This window comes from Ornithodoros turicata, chromosome 4 (genome assembly GCF_037126465.1).
Source record: "Ornithodoros turicata isolate Travis chromosome 4, ASM3712646v1, whole genome shotgun sequence".
NCBI classification, from domain to species: Eukaryota; Metazoa; Arthropoda; class Arachnida; order Ixodida; family Argasidae; genus Ornithodoros; species Ornithodoros turicata.
Window position 1 is genome coordinate 60482383 of NC_088204.1, and position 25200 is coordinate 60507582.

The 25200-nt window shown below is 44.5% G+C and overlaps 1 protein-coding gene across 6 annotated transcripts in view; it reads right to left on the reverse strand.

The window, feature by feature from the left end:
- Window positions 1–25200, reverse strand: part of LOC135391638 (MICAL-like protein 1) — an 88449-nt gene that overhangs the window by 3684 nt on the left and 59565 nt on the right. For 4 of the 6 annotated variants that reach the window (XM_064621963.1, XM_064621962.1, XM_064621961.1 and 1 more), the window contains exons 2-9: window positions 18251–18600; window positions 17657–17751; window positions 12268–14361; window positions 10873–11020; window positions 7022–7124; window positions 6798–6871; window positions 3831–3945; window positions 2788–2837 (exon numbers count right to left, since the gene is read on the reverse strand). In XM_064621963.1, coding sequence (XP_064478033.1) covers window positions 2788–2837; window positions 3831–3945; window positions 6798–6871; window positions 7022–7124; window positions 10873–11020; window positions 12268–14361; window positions 17657–17751; window positions 18251–18584 — 3013 coding nt within the window. In that variant the 5' untranslated portion in view covers window positions 18585–18600. Of the gene's footprint in view, window positions 1–2787; window positions 2838–3830; window positions 3946–6797; window positions 6872–7021; window positions 7125–10872; window positions 11021–12267; window positions 14362–17656; window positions 17752–18250; window positions 18601–20824; window positions 21070–25200 lie in introns of those variants that run through there. The other 2 variants (XM_064621960.1, XM_064621959.1) reach the window with 2 other exon arrangements.

Here is a 25200-nt window from a genome sequence, read left to right on the forward strand (position 1 = left end):
AACATATGTGCACCAAATAGGCTTACAAAAAATCCTATAGATACTATGTCACTTTTGGTGTCGTGCTGCTTGCTACAACAGCAATGTGGCAAGAAGTTTGCACTCCGCATGCAGATTATGGGTGAAGATGAGTGCATAAAACTAGCTTTTGTGAAATCAGTTACAAGCAACACAAGTTGAAGTTGAACATATATTTCTCGTGAAACCTGAAAAAATGCACAAACATAGTCAGAGTAGGACATTTTTGAGGCAATATGTTGTCACACCGGAAATGTAAGGTACTATGTACTACTTCGAAATGTAAGGTAGTTATGTGTTTGAACTAAAGGATGCTGCACATTACTGAACGGTATTGCTTTTACGCTTACTGATTGTAACTGCATTTGAGCACAGATACTAAGGCCTAAAAAATACATACTGAATGTTAACCATTCTGAGAAGTTCATATCTACATGTGCTAGCAATTGCGGCGCATGTACATTGTTTCTCAGCGCAATGAAGAGCTAAGTTAGGGTCGAATGAAGAGAAGTGTATGAAGTGCGGGAAGGGAGGGTTCCAAGACAATGTATGTTAGCACATTTGAGCCAATTCACGAGTAGAGTCTGGCTCGTTTAATGTCAATTTTTTATCTTGCAGGTACTAGAACCACCCAGGCTGGCATTGGAAACATATTGGGAACGTATTGAGAACGTAAATTGCAATTGTTATTTCAGAACATACTAGGAATCGAGCTTTTTTTGGTGAGGTAATATTTGGGAGTAAATATTTTCCTGCGTTTCTTTTAAGATGTACGCAGAACAAAAAATTCCACCCTGGAGTTGAAATGGATACTCTGCGCTTTAATTCCAAAAAAGAAGCGAGTCTTCCATATTCCTTGCTGCATCAGGGAAAAAAAGCATATGAGCATCTGAAGCAAAGGCAGCTCTGAGGCCAACTGACCTCGTCCCGTCACCTTTCTTTTTCGTCTGGTAGGGTCAGTGGTCCCCTGGGATAACTAACACTCTCTATGGGGTGTCTTTCTGTCTATCCATTCTGATGCATATTAAAAAACTTATTAACTCCAATGCCATCAGTCCACACTTCTGAGCTCAGTTTTGTTCAGCTTCCTGGCGTGGTTATAGACAGGAATTAAAATTACGGAAGCAAATGGTGACAAAAGTTTCACGGCGACCAAAGAAACCAGTCACGTGACGTACGCTTAAGTTCACCGCTCTGTAGAGTCGACGCAGAAGAATATTTCCAGTGAGGTGACGAAAGGTACCTTTAAAAGAGTATGGAAGTGACCCTCAAAATATTTTTTTGTTTTTCACTGCAACGTCTTCTGCAACGAATAAAATGAGCTCCTGCGAAAGAACGATGAGCGCAGGTAACCTACAGAGCGTGTGCAAGGCCGTGTTCTGCACACCTTTCAAAAACCCTCTCCACATCCAAAGAGCACATCGATGAAGCAGAAGACGTCATGACGTATCACGGGCTCCAGTGACGTCCAACGGCACAGGCTCAAGCATGTATAAGCGGCGCGTGAGCCGAGAAGAAAAAACAAAGAAAGAAGGCCCCGAGCAGTTTCTACGTCATGCGGGGCTCGTGTCTCTCGTCCGCGACTGCTTTTGTACATTTTATTGCGCAGTGACAGCATATAAAATATTTTGCATGCTCACTCCTTGTGGACAGCTTCACAGATGAAGCAGGGTTTCGAGTCACGTTAAATGTCACTTCCATGCTCTTTTAAGAAACATCTAAAGCGCGGACCCCATAACAAGCGACACGCTGCAGAATTTGTCGCTGTCGCGTCTGGTCATGGCGCGGCTTCCCGGTCTATTTGAGCAGTGACATTTCGTCGCCGAGGAATGATGTTTTTGGTGAAGCAATGCTTACTTTAGTTGTAAATTGCCATAAATATATCAAAAATAGTATTTCATTCGTCAAAACGAGGAGAACTTGTAATGAAGGTGCTATGTAATATTCCTCGAAACGCAGTGGCGCTGCAGTTGAAGTTCCCAACGCCCCGCCCACTTCTTCGTCTGCTACTTTTGTTGGTTGCCCTCTCCACCCTTTCCCTTGCCCACGCGTTCAGTTCTTGTTTCACATCGCCAAATCTAGCTGGTTTTGTCAAACAACAGGCAACAAACTCAGCGACATGCTAGAAATATCTACTGGGAGTAGATGCAGAGATATTCCGCCGCGACAAAGCTTTTTTGACGCTTGTGTGGCGGCAGTGGCGTCGATTTTGTCGCTTCTCGCGTGTATCTGCCGCGCGTCGCTTGTTATGGGATTCGGGCTTAAATGATCATCAGCCCAGAGGCAACGAAGATACAAGCTTGTTTACAATTTGCATGCTTCACCTCTGGTTTGTGTGGCCGAGTCTATTGTGTTTAGCACGATATATGTCTCCGGCGTACTAACAGCTTATCTGAAGGTGAACAGTGCTTTACCGTGGTCTAGTTGGTAATGCATGGAATTTCTCAAGTGCTGAAACGACTGTTACTACCTCACCACCTTTTTCCCCTTCCCGCTTTTTTCGGTTTTTCAGTTTCGGGATGTCTGGAAATAAACAGTTAACGGTAGCGCCTGTTGTACATGGTCTTCGCTGTCACTTTGTCTCGTCTGCATACGAGTCATTTCAGGTCATTTCAGCGCAGGAAAAGTTCCTAGGTTTATCTGAAGGTGCGGCTTACGTGTAATAAATTTTGCAACGAGTGCAAAAGGAGTTGGCCCACGGCATATCCGTGGTGTGGCCAATGCACGCAAAATTATAGTAAATAAATATGGAACACGTCTGTAACTCACTCTGTTTTTGCGCCATCTGTTCTTGAATACTCCAATCTTCCTGAGCAACTCTGATCAAGAAAAAAGATAAAAATACAGTTAGAAAAGCAACAGCAGCACTATGTCTCTGCGAATAAGAGGAGGACGGAACAGCGGAGAGGCCCAGTCAACTATCCAATTGAAGGGTGCAACTCATCAAGCGCATGGTCATTGCGTGGGGGTATATCACTTTCGCTAGCTTACTCTCCTTTTGTTGCTGTTGCTGGGACCATGCGCGGGAACGCACATGGTCCACCTCAAACATGCTTTCCCCCTTATGTGAAGGCCAACCAGGGAAGGCACGGCCTTCACAAATCGAAAAAAGAAGCAAGAGGGGTGCACAGTTCCCTGACATGCTCACACAGTGTATCCAGCTATAACTAAGGAGTGACTTTTTCGGGTTAAATGCCTTTCTCAGATTCGGGGGGTAAAAATCGGGCGCTATTTTTAAGTCTGTAATTCGGGGAGAAATCGTGCAATAATTGTGCCTTCGGGTGTTATCGGGTGTTTTTGTTTCTCCTCTTGTCAATTAAGTCTTTTCCTAATCTCTCTTTCTTTCTTTTTTTTTTTTTTTTGCGGGATTGTGACCTTCCAGCGGTAATCCCCGAAGGCATAGACAGTGTTGTCACACATGGGTGTATTGCTGGGAACGTAAGTGACCCATTCTTACATGTGTTACACATGGCGACCTTTGTTCGTCTTCAGTGGAAATGTCACTTGAGGATTTCATAGTGACTGGAATTCGGGGAGAAATCGGGTTTAACCCGAATTGGTCGGAGGTCAGTTCGGGGGGGAATAACCGGGCGGAATCGGGTTTAACTCGAAAAAGTCACTCCCTAGCTATAACAAGATGCTTCTACGCAGTAATTCGTTATCCTACTCCATGATAGGCAAGCCTGATTGATGGGCAAGACACGTAAACAAACACGACACGAAGGTCTTGCCTATCGCTCAGGCTTGCCTATCATGGGGTTCATCCACCAGCTGGCCCTCATCAAAGCCATTCTATCTATAGGTTACCCTACCTTCTGCGGTCCATTTCCTGGGATTCAACAATTTCGTTGCGCTGCTCTACCACTTCCAGGAGCCGTTGGAGCAGCTCTTCTTCTTTTATGGTATCCTCTTCTGTCTTTTGGCTCCCTGGTGTACGAGTCAAAGTGTCACTGTCAAGGTTAACCACGTTTTCGCTCCCAATTTGCATCATCGTCACCAGTGTGACTGTCGACGTGGGGGGAGGCAACTGCACCCCTTGAGCCCGCATAAAGGGGCGCCAAAAAAGGTTGCAGAAAACATGGTCACGGAAGAATCATCCCATGGGAGGAACAAATGGTCCCGTGTGCACCGATGGTGCCTCTAGGCTGCGTATGATGACACGTATGAAAAGAAAAATGGAAAACCAAAAAAATTAATCAGTTTCTTCTTCAGGTCCCGTTATGGTTTAACGAGCCTCGTTTTCGAGCAGATGTCCATTGCTTAGTGAGTTAAGTGTTAGCAAAAAAAGATGTGTTTTAGTGTGAAGCTCCGGTTTTCGTATAAGGGAGGACTGCCATGCCAACAAGCAGTATAAACTGGCAATGTATGCCTTTTCCAGTCTAGGCCACCCTCTAATATTCAGCAAGGTCTACAAGTATTTTGCATTTGCAACTGTGCTCCTCAGAAACCTAAACTATGGTTTCGTGAGTAGTTAAGGGCACAAAAGGGAGGATAATATTTTTCGATACAAACATAAAACGGACCAAGTGTCTCTTTCTCGGTGAAGAAGTATGAGCACCTGGGCTTGACATTTATTGGAAACTTACATTAGTACTGTTGATGCATGTTTCACGGTTTTACTCAAGGCGACAATTCAACGACAAAACGATACATCCTTCCAAAGCGTTGGAGCTTTCCATTACTGATTATAGTTCAGTAGTGCAATTTTCTGAAACAATCACTTCAGTGACCGAAATCGAAGTGGTACAGATAAGGGCAATCCAGATAAGGGTACCGACAAGGGTAATGATCCGCTGTCGGTGTCTTGGAAATCTGAACATAGACTATGCTTAATTTATGAGATGCCTTCGTCTATTAGTATCTATGTTTCTGATGCGCCTTAGTTTCATTAGTGCCTTAGCGTACGTATTTGTACCTTTATGATTACCATAGTTTATTAATGTACTATTATGAATGTAATGTTCTTAATAGTTATCAATGTCTTCTCAACAAGTCACCTTGTTGCTACTTATTGCCTGTCACATATGTGGGAACGGTAAGCTCGTTTTTTTTTTTTGCTGTTCCTTCCAGATTTTCATTATTGTAACTGTCTTAAATGAAAGAGTAAGTAAATAAAATAAATCCCTCTTGTTAATAAGAAATATTTTTTCCTGGTTCTCCATCTCTAATGTTACAATTACAAGAAAGTCTGCATTTTGCTCTCCAATCATAAAGTATGTACTCAAAGGTCTGCTATCAGCTGTTGAGCGGCAGGTGTTAACATTCATTATAAAGTAATGTATGCAAAAGGGTTAAAATCATCTTGGATAAAAGCCGCCAGAAATATAAGGGTGAAGAGAAGCTTCCATCGTGACACCTCGTCTTCTTTAGCGCGTTTTCTCATCGAAGAAAGAAATGACCCCGAAAGTCCTCTTAGGGCCATGTTTTTCTGGAAAATATATGATTAGGGGTGTGCGAATATTCTAAATATTCGATATTCGTACCGAATAACGGTACCGCGCTATTCGTATTCGAACCGAATAACATTTAATCGAATACTCAAATATATTCGAAATTCCGCAAGCTGGCTTCAGCTCATGCCTCTGAGCGTTTGGCGAAGCCTACTTTACAATTCTGCGCATCAAATATATCCGGCAAGGTGGCTTCATCTCATGTTTCAGTGTTAGGTGAAACTTACTTTACAGTTTTGCGTGTGCGGACTTGACGATATCCTGCAAGTTCGCTTCGCCTCGTGTCTCCGAGCATCAGGCGAAGCCTAGTTTACACTTCTGCCAGTGCCGCGGGGTTGCAGCCATGGTTTAAAAGTGCGATTTGAGGGATCACTGAAAATTGCCACTTTTGAGAAATATTTTAGCAAATGTGGCAGGGATGTTTAAGTTAGTTTTATTATTTTGAGCTTTGGCTGGACCTGCTATGACGCCATAGAAAGAGGGATTTAATCACACAGCCAACTACTTTATGTCTGGAATTACAATTTTCACGACAATTCTAGCAGAAACGTATTCATCAATGAAATATGTGTATATAGCTTGCAGTCTGTCTCACAAACTACAACTGAGCAACAGGTTTCAATGCAAGCTTTTGCTTACTATTCAGCAATAAGCACACATTTTTGTGTGGTATTCGACATTATTCAATTCGCTACTATTCAAAGATTTTGCTATTCGATTCGTATTCAATTCGAACCCAAAAATCACTATTCGCACAGCCCTATATATGATATAATGTGATATAATGCCATATATGCCATAATGTGATTCTGGAAAACGATTTTCGCTAAGACGTAACAGGTCTCCATTTTCCGTGGGATGGTATCTTCAAATACAAGGCTGGCTAACGTAGGTACCTCTGTAACAAGCTTTGCCATCCTTCCACTCGTTTTTCCCACATATTCCGAGGTCCAGAGGCAACCACGGAATGTGGAGAATTGGAGACCATTTTTCCTACCATGCCAGAAGGGACCATGTTTTTTAGACCGTTCTTTCTTGGACCACTGGTCTCTAGACTCGCCAAAAAGACACATTTCAAGCAGGAAGCTGCTGCTTTAGGACGACAAAAGAGAGGGAGAAAATCAAGAATGCAAGGGGTGGTAGTGCAAATTTGCCCTCCCTCCTCCCCCCAGGCAAAAGGCAGACGTCGGTCATGACTGTAGCTCTTTGAACCCAAAACACAGAGGCCTACGAATAATTGGCAGAATTTACAGTGAGTAAAAACTCTATGTGGAACTGTCTATTCTCCTGTTGAAACCTATTTGTGAGAGATCACTCAATGGTGCCTACCTGGCTTGGTCATGATGCAACGAATTTGATACTCCAGCTCCACCTGTTCCTCTTCCAGGCGTTGGGACCGCTTGCTAAATGATACGAGAAGAAGAAAATGGTTTTCCTGTAAGGACTGTTGCCCTTGTTTCACCATGATATAGCCACTCATAAATGTGTTCACATGTTTATGCTGTGTGAAGGGCATTTAATTCTCATGCAAGCTATCATGCCATCATACTTACATGTACATAAGCTCAGCTTGGCGTCGAAACAGATTGTTCTTCTCGTTGACCAGTTCAAACAGCTGCATAATCAATTCTTCTTCCTCGAGTGACGGTTCCAATGCTGTGTGGAGAAGAGTAAGGCAAACCATGTCACACTAAGCGAATAAACGAAAGTCTGGACCTAAAGCAGAGCTGAAAATTCTGTTGCATGCTTTTTTATGATGCTCAGAGTCACTGTGCAAAATAATTTCCGTTTTACAATAAATTTCACAGCCAATTTTTATAACTGAATTTTAGAGCACTGTCAGTTTCCAGACATAACTTACTGATTACGTTTTATCATGTATCAAAATAGTTCTCAATCACCTTTGTGGCATTCAGAAAGGTGTGGTAGCCCATATTTATGTTACCATAAAGCCGAAATTGGATGTGACTGTTTCATTTATCCTTCTTGCTTATCTCAAAAACTATGACAGAGTGCTGTATGAAAGTTTGCATATGGTCTTTACATGTAACTCACAGCTGAATGCTCCTCTATTATTAAAATCAGTTAACTGCTCCAGACTGTCCCTTTAATGTTCCTCGTCAATTTTCTTGACACAAATTTAATTTCCCAACTCATAAATGTGTGCAACACAAACCATGTATGTTTCTATGTAACATATCTTGGTTATTCATTTCGCTAACCATAGCTACTGAATAGGAGAGTGCAACACAGGGATTCGTTTGAAATTCACAGTAGCCTGAAATTAATAGTCCTGAGTAGGAGTCTGTTGTTCACATCAAATTTTATTCACAGACTTGTTTGATTAAGCACAGAACACAAAAAGAATATATGCATAATGTTTCTTATTTCCACTTAGTGGGGCACCTAAAATAAAGGTGATCACTCACATTAGAGTTCTGACAGAAAACCCTTCTAATGCCCTCGATGATAAAAGTGAACATTTGAAGGTGGGTCAGCTTGGCTGTCTCCTTCCTTTTTGCAACATTTGATGCTGAAATACCTTTTCTGATAGATCTTACGATTATTTATCATTACAGTGGAAATACCTTTTGAGCTACTAAGCCTAGAACAGTAGTGGTTTCACTTGTACAGCCAGCATCTTGGACTCCATAAGGTAACCAAATGTAATGAAGAACATGACAGAAAAGCATATTTTTGGTTAAAGACCCACGTCCCTGTTAAAGAAGCATGGAAGGCACCTCAAACGTATATTTTTTAATTACGTGATGTGAACATATTACGTTCATGAACTGCCACGCAAAATATTTCATTTGGGAAGTGTGCGCATTTCTTGAGAATAGTAGTTTATAAGAGTGTGCGCATCGGCAGCCCTCTCCCAGCTCCCTCTGGTGTGCTCTGACATCAGATTAGTGGAGCAGTTTTATCGTAGTGGAAGGAAGCAATTAGGCGATGGGTCGACTGCTCTGCTTCAGGTGCGGGACGGGCGGTGCAAAATACAACAGCAAAAAGAAACGATGAGAAAGGAAGCCGCGCGCTCGACTATTGAGCGACTGACATGATGTACTAGACTCAGGATTCGTGCAGATAATTTGAGAAATTTTTCGAGGGCTTTCGAGAACCCTTGTGGACATTTTGGTATAATGTCTCTGAGCTTGAAACTGGTTCTGTGCACACTGCTGCTACAAGAAACATCATTACAGAAATAACTAGAAAATATCAAAGCGAAATAACTGTTACAGCTGCTTATATTACGTGCAATGTCCAGTAACAATAGCCTTAGTGGAATTACCACAATGCTTGGAAGGTACACTTTCTGGGCACATTCGCTCACGTTAACTTAATATGCGCACCTTACAGCAATGTCACTAGCTCTCGATATGGTCTAGCAGAATTAACATAAAATGTGTGGTGAACGCACGCATGCGGGTGAGCACACATGCAGACGAGCACAATTAATCACCAGAGTACTGGTAGACTACAGTACTAGAGTCACTATAAAAGCTTTATTGGTGATGCGATTCATTAAGCGAGGCTTACGTTGTGACCGTAGGCAGTACTAGACACACCAGAGGAGGGGCAATGCCAGTTTACATTTGGTCTGATGGGCTGAATGGCTGGTTTAGGAAGCCGATCCAAGCCATGGTGTTCTTTGCTAATTGGCAGTTATTGTGAAGAAATACTCCCAGAATTCAAAGTCTTTCAAGGGCTTCAAGGCCCTGTGTGAACCCTGTGGACTAGCAGTCAAGAGAAGCAGCTTTTCTATCCCGCGATATTGCAAGCTCTCTTGCGCACCAGGATTGTGCAATGCACTCGTACTTTCGGGGCGAATATGTATCCTAGGGATTGCGATCCTAATTTCTGCCCCTCCTGACATATTTTTGTTTCGAGCCCTTCCATGCTCCTAAGTTAGTTGTAAATCAAACCAGCATAATGCTTACCCCAAACAGCCACTGAAAGCAAATTTTAAGGCAAGATTCAAGAATCAGAAAGTATGACAATATGGGTGTTCTCTAGTATGGTGCTGTGTAACCTTGTATGTATGCTGTATGCCGCATGCCTTACAAAGGCTGTAAATATATAGGTGCACTGTACAAACAGTTAGGCTTGTGCCAATATTAGGAAGTTTAATTTGGATATTCTTTGGGACAAGGGCCCATAATAAATATTTACGTTTGGCACAATTGCAGTATTGAAAACATTGTAACTGTCTCAGGATTTCAAATGAAGCCAATCTAACAACAAGAATTTTCGACCTTTTTGACGAGGGTTCACATGATCAAACACTAATTAGGTTAATTTTATAACCTGAGTATCCTCCAGAGATATGAGTACATCTATGAAGTCATAAAATTCTGGAAAATGGTAAGAAATTGCAAGTGTAGGTTAACTAACTTGTGCACAAATATTCACATTCCTTGCATAACTAAACAATTAAAATCTAATTAAAATTAAAACTTGCACTGACATTTACATAATGTTTATGTTTTATGCTTGTGCACTCTTTTGGAACTATTCCCTATAAGTAGGGTTCCGGGTTTTCGGATTTATAAAAAAAAATTCAAAAAATGTACTCCAGTAAAATTTTAAGGAATTCGGATTAATCCGAAAAACTTCGCTTGGCAGATGTTTTCCCTGATAACGGCGTTATTGTTCTTGGTGTCCTTTTGTGTCCTGGTTTTTTTCTGACCTCGGATACCAGCCCCACCGCAACATAATATGGTTTCCGTGACCTAGCGTTTTCTTCGGCGGTCATTTCGATCACTTGAGGATTTACCGCCCGAGTTTTCCCCAGTCTGTTTCCCGATTTCCTTGTCCCACATTGACCTAAGCACTAAAATAAGCATCGAGCAGAGGTCACACGGAGTGGTCTTTTTGAAAGGGCAACTAGTTGCAGCGCTGACGACAAGATTGGATGCAAGCGAAAGCTGCCCTGCGACTACGTCACTTCACGTCGTCCCGCGATCGCAATGCAGAGGTTGTCGTATGTAAGTACCTAAGTGTGCGTCGCATGAAATGTATTTTTAAGCTTGTGTCTCTTTAGTGTTGAAGCAATAAATGTGGCAACTGCGTTTTCGCTGCACAACTGTGCATGCGTCGACAAGTTTTCTCCGAATTTCGAACATTAACTGAGCTGTAAATCATACACTCCGAAAAACTCCATTTTTTGAAAAAACAACGAACTCCGAAAAACAACCTCCGGTAACGCCCAGAAATAAACTTCGAAAACCCGGAACATGAGTCATGAAAGTACATAGTACCGAAGTACCGAAAACCCGGAAGCAGGAAAGCTGGCAACATAGTAGAAAACACCCGAAACTTAAGTTATTATGGCAGTCAGTACGAATAACTGAAAATATGCGAGCCACCAAAAGCCAAGTCAAGCCATGCACACCCAGCCCACCTGTAGATCCCAGTGTTGCCACCTTGTACTTGCCATTCTTGTCACGAATCTGCATTTCAATCTCACGACCCTGTTGCTCCAACTCCTCTTGTTTCTCCACAATTTCTTCCATCTCCTGATGAATCTCTTTCATGGGGATACGTTTGATCTGAAGAGAGATTCAAAGGTGTTGAATCCGATGTAGATTTGCACAGAAACCATCTTTAAACTCAATTGTGTAATGATGTATAACAGAAATGCAGCTGTAAGGTAAAATGCGTCACCAAATTGTTGAGCAAGGGACCATTACAACGGTACTCTACAATGGAACGATGTTTGACAGATGAAAGTGCGTGCATGTATAACGAAACCTCAGGCGCAGTGTGCCGCAGAAGCACAGCTGATAGTGTGCCGCAGAAGATGATGGTGATTAAGATGTGGCTGTATGTAGCAGGTCACTACAAGTGCAAGGCAAAAACTTAAAAGCATTTTTGTAGCAAAGTTTCTTATCTGAACCATGTTACTGTTACCAGACCATTGTTATCTGTGCTTGGGAGGAGGACAACTGAGTCACCAATCTTGAACCTTCCAAGATTTGTGTAGCTGCCACTAACAGTTTATAGGTGAAAAAAAGAAACGGAAAAAAGGAACAAAATAAAACAGCTTCACCCCCTGAAGTAACCTTAGAGCCAACGAGGACATTTCAAATGTGACGCCACATTTGAGATCAGCATGTTGAAATATGTACAACAGCAAAGTTTCATTGAGATGTCTTCAAAAGTGAAGTTGCCGGATTTAAGAGCTACAATTCAATATGGAAAGATGGCAGTGTATGATACTATAAAAATATTTATTAATTAATTTTTTAAAAAATGAAGGAGAAAAGGAACTTGAAATTATATTGTGTTCATCTGTTTGTGTGTTCTAGCCTCAGGACAGTTCCTCTCCATCGTGTCAGAAAAATCATTGTTTCTCCAAAAACTTACGGACACGCAGATACAGAACATATGTGTTACGGAAATTTCAAAGGGTAATACCACTTCCAAACCGAATGTCCTGTCATCATGCCAATTCTCTCTCTCTCTCCCCCTACAGTTTTCGAAGCAGACAGCAGGGTTGCCTTGATGTGACCGAGGTATATTCTCATGTGATACGCCCAATACAAAAATTTTCTAGCTAAAAATATCAGACGCTTCCCGGTTCCATTACAAGGTGAACATTAACATACACATTTTTAGCCCTCATACTATAATGCCAAGAGCAGAAGTTTCTACCAAGTTTGAAAACACTGCAGGACTTCCAGGAAGAACAGTTCACCTCTCGATGCTCTGAATCGATGAAAAATTTGAGCATGCAAGCATGTAGCACATAATTACGTCATGATCGAAAGCATTCATGAACCTTGTCTCCACTCACCTCACGTCGTACAGGTACGGGTACAGATGGCGCTGGTCTCTTTTTACGCTTCCAGTAGCCAAAGGTATTCTTCTGTGGGCTGGGCTCTCTCTCCGATTCACTTAACTCTGCCTGCATCTGGATCGACGCATTTCTCTCATTCTTCTCGGACTTCAGAGACTCCACACCCATGCTCAAATCCGCTGCAGGAGTTGGACTAGACTCAGACTTTGGATCTGGAGTCGTCGTCAAGCTTGGAGGAAGCGGGGCGGGCTTCTTCCTCGGCTTCGGCGAAGGTCGGTGACCCATTGGGCTCCGCTGTAGAGCCGGGGAGCTATCCACTGACCGTAAACTGACCGGAGTCGACGTTCCACTGCTGTGCAAGGGACGCGGTGGAGGCGGAGCTTTCTTCCGCGAAGATCCCATCCGCACTGGAGACACAGCTTCGTCGTCGTCCTCGGAAAATGGGTTGAGAGAGTTGTCATAGTCCGTAATTTTCGGGAGAGGCGTTGCAGCCACCACCTCACTTTCATCGTCAGATCCAAACGGATTCAACGATTCGGGATAGCTTTCCTTTTCACTCTCTTCGTTTTCATCCGAGTCACCGAATGGGTTTAAGCTTGTAGGGTAAGCATGTTTGGACTGTTGCTCATTCTCTCTACTTTCGTCAGCTGAGACTGGTTTACCTTCTGTCTCGATGTTAGACACCTCGCCAGCAAATGATCTTGCAGCTGGGACAGGTGCATCATCCTTAAAGTCCAACACCGCTTCAGGTGGCAAAGAAGCTGGAAAAGGAGGCGGCACACCCTCTTCATCTTCTTCTTCTTCTGGAGTCCCTGGAATGATCATACTGTCACTGGCACTAAATGAGTTTTGGATGTCTTTCACGTCCACAGTAGACGTCTCCACAGATGGGCTCGCCTTCGATGGTCTTGTCCTCGGAGCAGGTTTTGGTAGTATGCTGACTGGTGTTTCTGCTGGACGGATGACGGGTAGATCTAAAGAAAGTTTCCTCGACGGAGGAATGATCTCTGTGGAATAATCTTCCTTTCCATCAGTTACATGATTGCCTTTGCTCTCTGACACTGAATCGGTTTTGTCACATTCTTTCAACACTTGCGACTTTGGCTGCGGATCCTTTGTGGGAGTGCTGACAGAGAGGGTACCAGCGGACCCTCTGAACGTTGAGGGAGGACTATCCTTTCTAGCACTAGGTGTATCGAGGGAAAAGCGTTTGATGTTTTCTTGCACAGTAGACTTTCTTGGCCCATCGCGCTGACGCAGGAAAGCGGGAAGTTCTGGTTCCTTAATCGAATTCCACTTTGCGACATCCTCGGATTTTGAAGCACTTGCGGACTCCACTATCTTTGAAAGCTCAGATGCCAAACTGGAAGACTTTGGCAGACTGGCGTCACCATCTGAATTTTCTGTTTTGTGGAAACAGGTTTCTTCTAGAGGTGAAGTCTCATTGTCTGTTAGTGACAACCGCTTTGCAGATTTTGAACCAGGAGAGTTGTCTAACGACGTTGCAGGAATGCTGCGCAATGTTGTTTGCGCCGCAGAAGAAGGATCCTGAGTTTGGCCCGTGTCCAACGTGTGGCTCGCCTCCAAATTATTCAAAACTTTCTCGACAGCTGGACTCACAATGGTCTGAGTACGAGATGCGACGTGCTCCATCCGAGGCGTGGATGACAGCGGCAGCTTCGACGACAAACTGGACGCTGACTCACTTTTCCGCAGTGGCTTTGGGGATTCCTGAGGGGACCCATCCACCATGCTGTTCTCAAATAGTTTCCGAGCAGCACGAAAGCTCTCAGCAAGCTCCAACTTCTTCTCTGGGATCTGCGGCTTGGGGAGGGAGATAGGCGAGGGGGGTTTTGTGACCTGCCGTGTCGCTTTAGGAGAAGCAGTCGTCGTTTCGTCTCTGGGACAGACCGTGCACTCATAAGTACTAGGAGCATTGTCACATTCATTGTAGGCGCCAGGGTTGAGAAGTGCCCTGCAACGAGCGCAGCGGAAGCAGGTGCGGTGATAGAGCCTGCTGTCCACCATAAGTCGTTCGAGGAGGAAGACACGTTGCTTGCAGACGTGGCATGAATCGCCTACTCCGAATACCTAAAAAAAAAATGGGTGAGGGTGCTGATTAGTAAAATTCTGCTCATAAGAAAGGGAAAAGTGCCCCATTATTCTGTGCATTTGAACAAAGCCACTGATTAACACTGTGTTTCACAGAAAATAACAAGTACATTGCAATGCAGAGCGGTCGCGAGGCGAGTTTGCGCCCAGGGCAGGGCAAATCTGAAGCACCCCCCACACACACCTCCCGTTGCCATCAGAAACCCTGTAAACACTGCAGAGATCGAAAAATTCAAAATCTCTTCACTCCCGCTTTATATTGTCCAACCAACCAGACAGGGCCTGCCGTTTGGCGCCCTCTCTGGCGAGGGTGCCCGGGGCGGCTGCCCCTCTCGCACCCCGGTCGCTACGGCTCTGTTGCAATGTTAGCATAATAGAGCGGGATTACAATGCCACGGGTACAGTTATTGTACGCCTTCCCACATACTCCTGAAAGTAGGACAAGTGCCAGACAGAGGGAATCACTCCCCAATTATTTGGGGAACCGTTAGGGAAATAATGCACTAACGTAGTATTAACAAACTTGCCACCAATAAGATATCACAGTAGTAATAAAATGACGATGATTTGGTAGCAGCTAGGGTGCTGATGCCCAGTTGCTTCCAGAGGCACACCCGCCCGGTGTAAAGAAGTCGCAAGGTGATGTGATTGGCTACTGAGTATGATCACCATACTCTACGATTACTGTGTTGCTTCCAATGCTTTCCTTGTCAGCTTTTGTTAGAATGGTTTAAAAGAGGAGTTAGTAGGGACTAGTTGCTTGAAATTGAATTGAGCCATGGCACAAATGCAGGAACAAGGCACTCTTCTTGCAGCTTGCTTTCATAAACATGACACCTATCAGCAAGACTAACTGCAACGTAAAAAGAGACACACTCCAAGTGCTATACAACTGCCCTTGTCTGTACCAAAAATATTTTATGTAGAAAGTACTTCTTCTCTAAGCATTTTCTTGAACTGTTTGAAGGCTTTAAAAGTAAATTATATCTACAAGTTTAGTTTGGGTACAGTTCAAGGAAAGCAGCACTAGCCTGACATTCACAGAGGCTAGCAATGTTGAGGGAAAATATTGACTCGGAGGAAGTGAAAAATGACCTAACTGAACTAAATGTAGAAGAGGCTTTTCCTACTGTATACAGAGCAAGACATGCAGGAACTTACATATCAAGTTGCCATCCATTTAAATATTTTGTAACCTTACTTTCATTTTAGGGGCCACCTACCTACAAGGTTGTACCATACTTTTTTGTGTCTTTTTGTACTTGCATGTACTTTTATGTATCTAATGCTACTATTTACTTCAATAGTCTCAATCACAGTTGTATTTTTCTTGGAAATTGGTTGGAAATTTCTGGCAAGCACAGCAATGGTATATGCGCCCCACACACAGCATGTGGCTCACAATACTAATGGAATTGAGCTGGGGTTTGGGAGGGGGGGTGTTGTGAGACATGTTGCCAAGCCATTGAGCATTCAACTCACAGCCAGAGCAACAGTATTTGGAGTAAACTTATAGCAGGCCATCATCTATACCTGGTAGGCTGAGATAGTACAGTTTTGATCACTGCCACATCTGTGAAGATGCTCAAATCAAGACAGCTATAATGTAGTCATTTTGTATCGTTTTGCTTATAAGCCTGGTGCTTCTTTTCAAGTTGTCATCACAATGTAGCTGAGCTTAAATTGGCAGAAAAATATTGAATTCATCCATTTCTTGCCATACTAACAGGGCGGCTAAGCTCGTTCTGTGTAGAGAAAAATTGATGAGTCGAGATAAGTAATCGAAACGTGCCTATTGGACAGTACTGCCCACTGTCCAATAGGCACATTGCAATTATTTTTCTCAACACATCAAATTATCTCTACACTGCATGCCCTTCACCTTCCAGGTGTCCTAAAAACATGGGGGGGCGGGGGGGATAGATACTACCATACTCTCGACAACTACGACAGATTACGACCAGAGAGGGTTTCACTACTATTCTAGTAATACTACAGGTAGTACCACTAGCCAACATCAAATAGTGTCACTGCCGAGATAAAAATCATACTCATTGTGAACTGAAATTGTTTGAGTACCATGGATTTCAAACTTGATTTTCTTGAAATTTTGAAGCATTTGCCAGAATTTTTTCACCAATTAAAACACCAAGCATTGAGGATATTAGTTTTTGCAGCACTCCATAAGCATTCATTCTATGAAGCACATCAAAGAATGAATGCTGATGGAGTGCTGCAAAAACTAATATCCATCAGCATTCATTCTTTGACGTGCCTCATAGTAATGGTGCACACTTAAGGGCACCCACTGCTTAACCTGACCCCACAAGACTTACTGTGCTGCTTACTAGGGTTGGCCTCAGCATTTAGAAAATTAGAGAAGCGATCAGGCTGGGTCTTCGTGTGGAATAGCCTTACCCAGTCTCCTTTCAAATGAAACCATTCTGTTGGAGATTTTTATTTCAATCAACACATTTTAAAATGACACTTGAGCAAATGCAGTACAAATCATGTGCACAGAGTGCACTTCCACTTTATTACAAAAATATTTCACCCTCAAAGTCCTGAGGCTTCGGGTGTGTGACTTGGTAAGGTTCTAAATGCTATGTACATGAGGAAAAAAAAAAAAAAAAGATGTAGCAAAATATAAACTCTCTCGTGCAAAAAATATACAAGAAGCAAAAATGGCATTATGGGACTTTGGTGTCGTTGGTCTTGAGCATACAGGCAAAATAGTGAACACAGCTTAGCCTAGAACAACGTAGCCGACCTATTGCGGAGGACTGCAGCACATCCTTTGTCACAGACATCTTCGATTCCACGTTAAGTCGTTGAACAACTAAACATTTAAACGCTGTTTCAATTGCCAAGAAGGCTCTGCTGAAAGCTTACCACGATAAACTGACGCTGCAACTCTTAATGTGCTCCACGATTTGGGAGATCATGTACCAGTAACATTAAAAGAACCCAGGAACCTCGAAATACGGCATCCTGTACAACAGTAATGCCAGTGAGACAAAAAAAAGGAGGGAGGTAAAAGACAAGTCTTAAAAATGTTAAAAGGAGCGCCAAAATAGCTGCGCAGAAACACGATGTCATTTGGATAAAATGCTAGCTGCAAAACTGCAGTGCAGCGAACTGGAGGCAGGACTAACTCCGTGCACGTCCGCAGGAGATCACGAGACCTTTATCTACGCATCGGGGCGGCCACTTGTCCATACTGAGAGGAGGAAGGGGGGGCTAGACAACCCACCCCCCACAGTGCCTCTCATACCTTCGTGGGGGGACCAATATTTAGTGGTGCTGGTGATGAAGCCGCCGCGGTCCGTTTCATAGGGTTCGCCGCTGCTTTTCGGCGGGCGCCTAAACCTGCAAAAAGGGAAGCGTAGGAAATTTCTTAGTATGCAAAGTTATGGCTACAGCTGTAACATGTTGTTATGCAACAACTTTGCCTCATTTACAGAAGCACTGTTAGTATGATGAGCAGTGGTTTTGATTGGTTTCAGCGCTGACCACAAAGTTAATACCACCTTGAAGCAGTTCTCAAAGCGGTCTTGTAAACTGTTGCGCTATTTAGTAACTCATTTAATTGAGTCACTTTTGATTATGGTTTTCAAGCAACAGATACGGTTGTCAACAGACTTGGTCTACAAGAGTAAAAGATTGAAATGACAGCCAGTTTCACCTCGTCACACCTGCTCTAGTGTTAGAACACAGAATTCTCGAAATAAGTAGCTTTACAACTGTAGGAAAATAAATATTATATCTCAGTTACTTCTTACAGTATAGTATGACACGATCTTCCAAAAACCAGTTCGTAGCAAATGGGCCACTCAAACATGAAACTATAAAAGCGCAAGACACTAACTGCCTTCAAAGTATTGGTAGAACTGGGAGACATATGTGGCCACGCTGAGGCGATCAGGTTCCTGATAGGCCAGCATGTCTTCGGCATCCAGCAGTGCGGGGATCCCAAGCTGTGTCTCGGCCACGGTGAAGGCCAGGCGGTTGTTGCGGAGTATGTCGCCCTTGCGAAGGGTGTCGAAGTCAATGAGGTCCGGTCGAAAGTGGTGAATGAGGGCGCAGAAGGCGAGGCCATCTCGCCAAGAGCTGCTCATATCTCTCACTGCGACATCGTGATATCCATCCGTGATGCGCCGGCACCACAGCTCTAGCGCCTTGAGGCCTCGTTTTTCACCCATGCGTGTTTCTTTCTGGCTGTTGGTGAGTAAAGTCACAGGTTACCCGCAAGAACACTTAAAAAAACAAGCAACGCAACACCTGAAGACGTATCGGAATTCAGCATCAGGCAAGGACAGTTGATTATTTACAGAGACATCTACACAATAGGCTCTATGACATAGGAGCAGGACACGAGTGTACAGGTTTTTCACTGTGGCAGGGCAGTACTGTTTGCTACTCATAGTGTCCGCCTGTGATGGGACCCTGACAGGACATCTGGTTATGTCCCTCTAGGGTTGTAGGACATGTATAGTACAGCATGAAGACATGTCTCTGCAGATTTTTTTTTATCCTTGGAGGTGTACAAATTTAACTCCAGCATAATTACTTGTGTGGTGTGTACACTTAGCTCCAGAGCAGCGCTTAGGCAAATGTGGGTGCCAACAGCGCCTAAAAAGCTGTCCACCCACAGCTCACTAAGAGCTGTTCCGTCACTGGGAACAGTAATGAAAACAAAATGGAAAGGCTTGTACCAGAATGCAAACAAATATTTCTGTAACAAAAATATGCAGTTACTTTTCCCTGGTTTCTCTATAACCTTTCGATGTTTGTTCCAGTTATAAACGGATAACAACTGGCCCAATGTGACCCAGAGTGAGTTGCCTTGACTTTTTGCCTTGTATGTTAAAAAATAAAATGAAAGCCTCTACAAATACAGTGGATAACATTACTTTCCAGTAGTCAGCAGTGTGCACTATTGCTGAAGCCTTCTATTTTCTGTATAACAGCTGGCTGATAACAGACATTTTCGAGTCATGTTTTGCATAGACTTATGCAAGGAATAAATGACAATGCTTGGAATTTCAATTCAGTGCACGAATGAGAACGACACAAGGTGTTATTGTCACCGTTCTGCACTGCTTTCATTCCATTGTAATACAATAACAAATTGCCTATACCTCTCCTCATATTTCAACTCTCTCTCTCTCTCTATTTTCCTTTTCGTTGGACTGCGCGCACTAATGCCGTTCTGCAGAGGCGCCCCTGCAGCATTCTGTCAGCTTCCTGTTGTCTATACGGAAAGGCTACAAGGGGGACATTGTTTCCCCAGTAACCCTCAATAACCACAGCATGAATAAGTCTTAGTGTATTCTTAATATTTATGTACACATATTAACTGCTGCCGAAACAGAAGCGCGGAAGTTCATAAGGCTCATCACCCAGCAGACGACACTGCATCGTCTGCAAAGTTTTCGTCATCATAACAACGAATCGCGGTGAAAGGAAACACTGCATATACTGCATACCGTGCATACAGGATTTTTAGTAAACAGAAATGTTGCGCGGACTTTATAACATAGGCAGGAAAGCTCCATATGGTTAAAAAAAAAAAAATACTACTGTCACTTTCGTTGCCTCAGAACAGAGCTCTGACTAAATCTGCCAACGTTTGAGAGGGAAGGTCCATGAACCCACTGAATCCGTAAAGCGCCCTTGTCAATACAGTTCCCTCGGCGTTCTCTTCAAATACGCGAGGATCGGGTCGTTGCAGAAGACGCTTCTTTTCCTGCACCGCATGTCACCGCGCGCTCGTGACTCGTCCCCCTCGGCGAGGTCGCGTCACTCCGCATTTGAAAGAGTCGCTCATTGGCCGGTCACGATTCCTCTGCCCTCTTCTTTTCTGGGTCAAAATGCGACGTACCTTATGCAGAAACGTCGCTCCCATCCAGAAACGACGAAATACAATACGTATATATTCGAGCCAGTCGGTCAACGAAAGAGCTTGACGGGAGAGATTTATACCTCCTGGAGTGCAGTTAGTCGTTGTAACATCTGAACTTTTCGCTGAGTAGTAAAGTTCTATCATTTGAAGTAGAACAGTAGTCTGACAGCAATTCTAGGCACTGAGCCCAATAGACCTCTACCCGAGAAACATCATGACGTTGGTAGACAGACTGAAACCGAAACAAATCGGAAGAGGAGGGGGGTTGCTGGGTTCCACGAATGGGCACATGATCGCTGCCTCCTACTGAAAGAACTGTGGGACCCATTGTCGCGTTCCTTTCAGTGACCATCGTAATCCCCTCGTGACCACGGCTTTCGGACGCGACCTTGTTGGCTCCTAGCTTGGTGCGTTGTTCAACTCTACCAAATTGGTGGCGCTGTCGAACACTAAGGCGTCATTTGTTAACAAACAGGGAGAGGTCTGATGAAAGAAGGAAGTCACTGAAAAGGTTAGACAGCTGTAGGACTAACTCACCGCCAGCTAATAGTGGGTCCGCTACTACGACGACGACTTACATACGCTTTTTCCGGCGTCAGTATCGTGGCATTCATTTTTCCTTCGTCCAGTGCCTATTACGGGTTCCTTTAACTTTCTGTCAAATCAGCAGCACCTACAAATGGACTACGATCCACGTCGGTTTGAAGTCCCTCGTCGACATCGACGGCTCCACGCTCTATCTCGGATGTGCCATGTATTCAAATGGTGCTGTCAAACGCTTCAAACGTTTCAAGTACACACGAGTCATTAACAGGACGCCCACAAAGGCCATTACAAAGCGCGTAACAGGGACGGGCAATTGAGTTCACTTCAGCGACAAGGGGACAGGAAGCGAGTGGTTGCCAAGACTCAACCATGAAAACAACTCCCGGCATATCCGCCTCATATACTTTCACGGTCATCATATATCAGCAACCAGCATCGTTGTTGGGATCACGGTTAGAACGGGATCCCAAAAACTCCATCCCAGATTTGACTATTACTGGAACTAATTTAGTCAACGTGCCACGAAGGCGTCATTCAACGGACCTATCGAACTCACCGACAACGCGACGAAAAAAAAAAAAAAACGAAAAACAAGACGCATTCGAATTAAAGCCCGGTCAGACAAAACCCGTCGGACAGTCTTATTACACGCCTAAGTCGCCACAACGATGATCGACTTGTCCAATAAACGGCTCGAGCCTAATCTAATGGCAGAAGACGAGTTTGCGTTTACAGAGTGCCGCAACTACACATCAGACCACCGTCCGCACTGCACTCAAAACACCGAACGATGTTGAATGAGAACGTGTGTGCTACAAAAGCTACCATTTGCTGACAAAGATGTTGGCTAAGCGGACGCATGAAGTCGCCCGAACGCCATCAACAGGAAGCGAACAACCCGAATCTGTTTAGGGGTAAATGACATCTTTCCATACAGCCTCCCTCCAGGACTACACGGAGCATGAGGAGGAAACATCCCATTAAACCAGAGGATATCACAGATTTACGGGCTGATAGAGAGTACGTCGATGCCTTCTATCATGGATGCGCCACATACGAAGATTCGCGTTCAATCCCCCCACAGAGCGTCACACATCCATTCAAGATCCCATTTACAGTGGACAGTCTCGCAGATGCGTACTGGTGCAGCGAATGTCACATTCCGGAGGAGCATCATAGCTGCCCTTGGAAAGCACTCCTTTGCCTCGTTTTGTCTTCATTACGTAAGAAACCCGTCCCGTGATTAGCGTTTCGCACTTACTCTTCCTGACAAATCCTGCACAGGCGGAAGGCGTTCGGAAAACAAATAACCCCGAGAAAGGAACAATGGCCACCGCCGGTCGCCTATAATTACCGTGTTGTTAGGAGCCAGGTGCGTGGTTGTATAGTCGTTCCCCTCTGGTGGCCCTCGCATACCGCCAGAGGGCATCATTCTTCCCTTTCTACTTTAATGTCCACTGTCCTCTGCAGGCCAGATCATGTCTTATGCCTTTAGAGTGACCAGGGAGAATCATCCTCGCGCTCTACGTAGAAAAAGTGGAAATCCACAGGAACTTCCAGGAACATGGTTCCTTCGCGCATGAAATAGTTTTCTGTGCATGCACCGAAGCATGCCCGAAGAATACTTGTCCTCTTCCTTATTCCCTCGTTTATGGTTGCGCCTACAGTCATGATGCAAGAGTAGGAATGACTGTAGCTCGGTACTTTGAAGCCGAAAACTGTCTGCCCTCTTCCTCGCTTTGCGGCGAAATCATTGGTGAAGTGCACTAGATAGTGCCGAACGGCGAAGTCTTACACATGGCCAATCGCGTATCGCGAGCAGCTCCCACGATGGGAGCTGCATAGACCGATCAGTAAAGGAAATTAAGCAACCCTTAGCCCGCGGTGGTCTCCGAATGTACATGGGCTATCCTTTTCCTCGACAGAGTGTGCATAAAAAAGTATGTCAAGCGCCCGAGGCTCGGGGTAACCTTCGCACGCTCAGAGTCGGCCGGAGCGACAGACGCCTAATTGCGGCAAAATGTAGATCACCAGGAAACGACCCCTTGCGCGGAGTCGCTCAACGGATTAATATGTATACGACAAATGACCGACATTGACATTCAACGAACGGGGGCGAAAAGCAAGACTGTACCTATAAACAAACCAAAAGGTGCGTCCATACCATGCCGATCGGCATAGTGAGCCATAGACAAAGCACAGTGGGGGGAGCAGACCGGCATAGTGAGGACGCACCTAAACGTGACCAACCAGGGACATTTCCCCACTTTCTCTTCGCAGAAGGGAACACGAGTGTGCTTTTTTCTTCGCCTTATCAGGGCATGCGAACATGTTTTCACGCTCAGGGCCCGGATCTTGAACTCTAACATGGCAAAGCCGCTTTGGTAGGCACGCGCAAGAGCTCGTGGCAAATCACTGGCCGTAGTTATGCATATAACGCGCGTCATAGGATAACGACAAGTTGAAGAGGGCTCCAGTGGTGGCGCTGAAAGGACTTGCCGTTGGCTCACAAAGGTGGGCAACGTCACGACTAACGCACCGGGCCGACTTCTAAGGGAGCTGTGCCGAAATATGCCTGAAAATGTCAGAGGAAAGCCCAGGAAAGACCCCAGACAGCACAGCCGGCAACGGGAATGGAACCCCCCCTCCCCCGGGTGGCTTCAATAGATAGTTCTTCACTGCCGCGATTGAAGAGTTGTAACTTTTCCTTTACCTTCGTCTTACAGAAGACATTATCCTGCCACGCAGGCTGACGGGGACCACTGGGAATATTACTGGAAAGAGTGGGTTTGTGTTTCTAGTCCTCCGTGTCGCTTAAGATCAGGCTTTTTCTTCGATGGATTGCCGACATAGGTCACCCACGTCCACAGCCAAGCTCTGACTTATTTTATTTGTATTAGCACCGCGTTGCAACTGTGACGATGAGCGGCATACAGACGTGCACGCATGGACACAGTACAGCAAGGAGGAGGGGGTGGAGGTTACTGTGCCACTCGGGCAGACTTCACTGGGAACTGAGCCGCCAACCATCTGCCGGAAGACCCAGAAAAACCTCCATAACTGCAAAACTGCCACTAGACGAAAGATGCCACAAGAAAAACCTCAGACAGAATAGCCGGTGGTGGGTATTCGAACCCAGCAACTCCCCGTTTTCGTCGCGATCATTGAGCTGTCTCATCAACGAGAGAGCGTTGTACCCACCTGGCCATGCCGCTTGCCTCTTTCAATTCCTACTGGAACTCTAGGGCGCACAGGAAACGTGCTGGGATGCGCGTCTATATAAAACGCAGCTAGGGCATTACATTGCATCGATCACACGGCTCAAAAGTGAAAACAACCGTATCGAATGACGGAATAACTGGAACGCTGACTGTACCGAACCGAATAGCTGCGTGCCTTTCGGTACACGGGCCGGTAAAAACGGGTAAAACGTACTTTAAAGAACTGCGTGACTTCCAGTAGTCGCGAAGAACCTGATAGATACCGTGGATTGCAGTGAAGTTTACACTAAATTATTTTGAAGGAAAGTTTTCTGAAGGTGAGAGAAGAAAGCGTAGGGAATTTCGTTATTTTAAGAAGAAACAAGTTCACGTTTGAGAAAGCTTTCGCGAAATACATGGCCGGACTTGCTACTAGAGGCAATGGGAACGTTGAATGTAGATACATATCCACACACGAAGCAGAGTAGGGACGAATATCGATTCGATAATGGACTACATAAGAAATCCTACTAAATGCGGTAAAATGAAGACAAGAAGAGGATTGACTAATTGATTGGATGCTTAATATCGCAACAACGCCGGAGGTCATACACAAGAAGACTAAAAACACACAGATAGCGCTTCTAGTAGGATGCAGTCCCAACAGGCCTAATCTGATCATAAGATATGCAAAGCGCTAGCTTCATCAATACATATAGATGGCAGCACGAAAGATGTCCCCGTCCGCCGAAAAGTATGGATATTTTATCGATGTTCGATTGGACAACGATATTTGTGAAACACCACGACGCCTATTACGAAAAACATGGATATAATACCGAGTTTGAGTACATCGAAAGCACTCTACGAAAACGATACGACACAGGAAAGTTATCAAATATGAGCTTAGCAATATGATGTCAGCCTCACCCGCTTCGAAGAAACAGGGCGATTGTCTAATGTTTTCGGAACCGCTATCGTGCACACCTGCCGATCTACTAAAATTCGCTAGTATCGATCGAAACATCCGTATTGTGCCACCCTACATCGTACCCATAATGCAGCACTGGGCGAGCCGAAATAATGCTACTCAACACAGGGCCCTCCAGAGCCTCGCCTTTATTTTTTTTCGCAGCAGAATAGTTGATGAAAAATGACTTTAGCATG